This window comes from Cynocephalus volans, chromosome 12, assembly GCF_027409185.1.
Source record: "Cynocephalus volans isolate mCynVol1 chromosome 12, mCynVol1.pri, whole genome shotgun sequence".
NCBI lineage: Eukaryota > Metazoa > Chordata > Mammalia > Dermoptera > Cynocephalidae > Cynocephalus > Cynocephalus volans.
The window spans coordinates 68,181,792-68,187,085 of NC_084471.1; the positions used below are offsets into that span (position 1 = coordinate 68,181,792).

Below are 5,294 nucleotides of genomic sequence, written 5' to 3' on the forward strand. Positions count from 1 at the left end.
GAGGGGAGAGGTTCGAGGAATTAGAGGAAACTGGCTGTGGGCAGAGGCCACGTGCTACAGAGGAACAGGCTCTGGAGTCTCACAGACGTGAGCTCCAAGTACCACTTTGCCACTTCCAAGTTGGTGACATTGGGCAAGCTGCTTAACCTTCACAGCTTCTGTTTCCTCGACTGTGCAATAGGAAGGTTGTGACTATTAAACAAGAAAATGGTACTAATAAGACCAGGTACGGTGCTAAGTGCTGCATTGTCTCATTTAATCCTCACAACAGCCCGACAACGAACACGTTATTCTTTCCTGCATCCTAGCATGAGAGCTGGGAGACACAGAAAGGTGAAGGCCCAAGGTCACAGGCCTACTCCCAGGCCGAAGCATTTCACCACCATGCCATTCCAAGACCGTAGAGGTAGGTTCCATCCCTGCCTGGGATGCCCAGTGCCAAAACTGGTGTTGTGTGCTGTGATTTCAGCAGTGGATGGCAAAGAAAGAACTCTGGCTCCACCCTGGAGGCCCAGAACTAGCTCAGTCAGACTCAATCTCCAGGGCCCTTTCCTGATGTCCATATCATCTAATGGATCCAGTATCCCTGTTTTCTTCATTTACCAGCTGTGAAAGCTGAGGCAGGAGAAACTGAGGTGCCTTATTCTAGATCACACAGGTGGGAAATAGCAAAGTCAGCTTTGAGCCCAGTCCAGTCCACCATGGTTGCCTTCAGAGCCCTCTGGGAAACATCACACACCGCCAACCCTGTTAGTCATTTCACCTCAGTGTGCGTATGTGTGCGTGTTTGCGTGGTGTGTATCTTTCCCCATTCAAAGAGTGGGTTTATGTTTAAATTTTCCAAAATTTGGTAATATGTGATTAAAAAGTGAAAACACTGTGCAGAATTCCAGATAATTCATGTAGATCCTCTGCCCTCGAGGAGATGGAGCATAAGTCCTCACTCCTTTAGTGTGGGTTTCATATAGTGACTTCCTTCCAAAGAGTACAGCATAGAAATGGGGGAAAAAGAATAACCTTCCAGTGGGGAAAACTGACAAACACTACCTGAGCCAGGTGATAAAGGCCAGTCCCAACAGTGATAAGTCCTGTCGAGAGTGTGTGCCCTTGACATGACATGATGAAACTTTACTTCCGTCTGTGGTCTTCCTCCCCAAAACCCATAATCACAGTCTAATTTTAAGAAAAACATCAGACTAATCCCAATCAAGGGACATTCACAAAATACCTGACCAGTACTACTCAGAACTGTCAAGATCACCAGAAACAAGGAAAGTCTGAGGAACTGTCAGTCGAGAGGAGTCTAAGGACAGGTGATGACTAAATGTAATGTGGTGTCCTGGGTAAGATCCTGGAACAGAGCAGGGCTAGTAGGTAAAAGCTAAGGAAATCTGAATAAAGTATGGACTTCAGTTAATAATAGTAATGTGTTAGAATTCGTTAATTAATTATAACAGCTGTACTATACTCACATTAATAATACGGGAAACCAGGTGTCGGGTATGCAGGAACTCTGTGTACTATCTTCACAACTTTTCTGTAAATTAAAAACTGTTCTGAAAATACAGTTTATTTTTTCAAAAAGTCAAAAGTTTCAAAAGGATATTTAGTGAAGTTTCCCTCCCGCCCTGGGTAAGCTGTTCAGTCCTCTTCCAGAGAAAGCCACTGTGTTTCTCTCCAGGGATGCTGCAGTGAGGCAGTGTGGTTTACTGTTAAGAGCCTGGAGGCCACAGCTGGGTCTCAATCCTGACCCCCGCCAGTTTCTCACTGTGGGACCTGGGCAATTCCTGAACTCCTCTGTGCCTCGAGTCCTCAAAGATAAAATCCTCAGGATTATCAGAAGGGTTCAGTGTGTTAATGTTATGTATATAGTGAGCACTTGATGAGTGGTTCTTATAATTATTATGAATATACAAGCAAACAAAACTTGTAAATAAGGCCCCCCAAAAGTTACCAAGTGTACTTTCAGAGATATTTTAGATCATCAGCTAATAACCCCACCTATGGGTCATCTAGGGGAAGGTAACTTTGTTTGACATATTATTTACCACTGATTAGAGCCAAGACTCTATAAAGTAAGAAGTTAACCTGTAGAAGATTGATAAATAGTAAATTATTTTTGTCTGGTAGAAAAAACAAAAAATTATGATTTGAATGCCAGGTAGGAATTAACTTTTTTATGTCTAATTTTGTAATCTTATTTCAGAATTCTTTTTTTCGCTGATGGTTTTTCAATAACCGTTTTTCTTCCTTTGATAAAGCCTGCTGGTTCACTCACTTAAGTCTTTAAACAAATCTTGGTACGACTACGCTATATATTTGTATTAGTCATGCTCACCTTTGTGAAAATTTTACTTTGACAAATTGTAGCATGCCACACATGCTGTTCCATTCAATACATCTTGAAGATAGTTTTATATCGGAATACAAACAGCTTCCTTACTCTTGGTTTACCGCTGTATAGAATACACTATATGGGTATACAGTAATTACACCCATAATCAATTTAGCCATTCCCCGATTGATAGACACTTAAGTTGTTTCCACTCTTTTACTATTGCAAACAATGCCGTGATGAATAACCTGTACGTAGGTTGGGAGCAGATTCACTTAGGCAGAAGTGGATGGGAAGGTAGAAGGGGTTCTAGAGGGGACAGGAGCCTAGGGAGGGGCCTGATTTCCTGCTCCCAGCCTGACCTAGTCCAGCTTCCCTTGCTTCTGTGTCCATCTCGCCTCTTCCTGCCTCCTTTCCATCCTGAGCTCCTGGTATCGCCAGAGAGGAAGGGCCAGGCTTTGATGCCCTGTAGGCCTGGGCTTTGGCTTGTACTGGCTGAAGGAAAAGGGTGACCTGGAAAGGCGGATCTTGGGGACTCGGGGCCTGGGGCTGGTACCATCCCTGGGCTGTAGCCATCGAGGGCATATGCTCAATGTGCCCTGAGGGCTCTGGTAGGGGACAAAGCCCCGGGGGCCAGGGACTACCTGGGGGGACTCAGAGACCAGGGGAGGGGGCGGGACAGTACCTAGCAGCTCTGGCACAGACTTGCTGCGGGTGCCCAGTGCAGGTGGGCGGTCAGGACACAGAGTGTGGCAAGCAGTGGTGAGGAAGGGACTGGCCAGGCTGGTTGTAATGGTCACAAAGTGGTCCAGGACACCCCCCTCCTGAGGAGACTGGACAAAGGGGAAGCTCAAGGTGGCCTGCAGCCGCTCCAAGAGGGATGGGGTAGTCTGGGCCTTTGCCTGGGCCACGAGCTGGGGCAAGGCTGGCCACTCGGGCTGGTAATGCTGGCTGAGCTGCTCCACTTGGGGCCTCCGCAGCAGCTGCCGGATCCTCAGCACTGTGTCGAAGCTGTCAGTCAGCAGGGCCCACTCCAGAGCCGTCTTGCCCCGAACGGGATCCACCGCTGTCAGGTCAGCACCTGGGAGGGAGCACAGGGGTGACTTGGGGTGGGATAGGGATTGGTGATTTGTGGAAGGGCAGATTCTTTAGAAGGAGGACTGATGTAGGTTAGATTCAAACCCATAGAGTCCCATCCATTTAAAGCTAGAATCTGGGAGTCCGGTATTGAAACCTCCTGTTTAAGCAAGATGAAGGTATTTAAGTCCAGAGAGGGCAAAAGACTGCAGAGAGACCTACTGTAGGTCTCCAACCTGGAGCAAAATAGGGACTTCCTGAATTCAAGGAGCTGACCAGCGGAGTGGTGTGCAGGTTGCCCAGGACAGGCGGAGGCTGGAGCTGCACCCTCTGGGGTGAAATGGGGGGTGTTCTGCTGGTTCCTCTCCTGGTTCTTCTCTTCACCACCACACCCCTCTCATTGGGGGGTGGGGGAGGTGCCGTCACTCTGAGATAAAGGGAGGAGTGTGGGGCTCTCTCCCTTCTCACCCAAACCCAGCCCAGTGGGGTGGGGGAAGGGAAAAGCTAGAGGCTGGGGTTCCCCAGGGTTACCAGCAGAGGGCAGTGCCACTTCAGGGAATCATAAGGGTCCACAACTGCACAAACAGCAGGGACTTCACCCCCACATGGCCACAAGCCTCAATTACACATCACTGCGTCCCCTGAAAGCCTGATCCTCCATTTCTACCTCTCTCCTCTCTGCAACTAAATGATGGCAACTTAATGTCTGATGGGGAGATCTGAAGGAGAGACTTCAAGCCACACACGCGGGTCCAGGCCCCATGCACCTGCCATGAGGAGGGCGGCCACACATTCAGTGCGGTTCCGCACGGCAGCCTTCATCAACGCTGTGAGCCCCCGCTGGTCCCGGCGCTCCAGGTCCAGGCCTGCGTAGTAGTTGAGCAGGAGGCTCACCAGAGTCACGTGGCCTGCAGGGCACCAAGGGCAGAGCTTGGCTCCCCAGTTAAGGGGATGAAAGCACCAAACCAACCCTCCACCCTCCACTGCAGAGCTTGGCATGGGAAAACACTGTGCAACGCATGTAGGACTGTGGCCCTGTCTGCACCGGCGTCGGGGTGGGGGGTTCGGCGGCCTCGCACCTGCTTGGGCAGCCAGCATGAGAGCCGTGTCCCCACCTTTGTCCTGCTGGTTCACATCAAGGAAAGGACAGCGGCTGAGCAGGACCACAACATTCCCGAAGCCGTGGTAGCATGCAACCATTAGGCCTGTCTGGGGGTGGGGACAGCTCAGCCCCTGCTTCCTCCAGGGTCTCCCTGAGGCCCCCTGGGCCCCTGAAACCCACATTTGTCCCACAGCCTGCCCCAACCCCTGCCAAGACCCACCCTCACCCACTCACCCACCCCTCGCCCCCACCCACTTCTGCCTCCTAAGGACCCAGACAGTGGGTATTGACCCTGAATCTCTCTCAGGAAGTCAGACCAGGATGGTGTGGTGGGGATACACAGTGGCCCCAGCTGTCCTGGGAAGCACCCAGGGCATCTCACCCTCCCATTGCTGTCCACCTGGGTGGCCTCCTCTGGGGAGACCCCACCATCCAGTATGGCTTGGAGCTGGGCAGGGTTATTGTAGACACAGGCCCAGTACAGGGTCCCCAGCCTGCAGCCTAGAGCAGGGGTCTCACTGCCAGGGCAAGGCAGTGCCTCAGACATGGCCAGTTCTCCCCTGCACAGTGATAGTTCTTCCTCTTCCAGTCCAGGGCAAGAAGGCGAGCCCCTCCTCCTCATGCAGCTGGCATCTACAACACAGAACGGAGAGAAGCAGTGTCCCCTGGGATGGGAGTGGGGGAGCAGTGGCAAATCACCCAACCCTTGCCCCAGAGAAAGCTTTTGTCCTGGCAGGTGTCTCACCCCATCCATATGAGAGAGGACAAATGGTGTGCCAG

At 51.0% G+C, this 5,294-nt stretch overlaps 1 protein-coding gene across 1 annotated transcript; it reads right to left on the reverse strand.

Moving 5' to 3' along the window:
* Positions 1-2,697: 2,697 nt before the first annotated feature.
* On the reverse strand, positions 2,698-5,061 carry ANKRD33 (ankyrin repeat domain 33). The gene is made up of 4 exons (XM_063076398.1): positions 4,897-5,061; positions 4,492-4,621; positions 4,180-4,320; positions 2,698-3,416 (listed from the first exon to the last, which is right to left on the reverse strand). Exons 1-4 carry the CDS (start codon positions 5,059-5,061, stop codon positions 2,698-2,700), a joined length of 1,155 nt encoding a protein of 384 aa, XP_062932468.1.
* Positions 5,062-5,294: the final 233 nt, after the last annotated feature.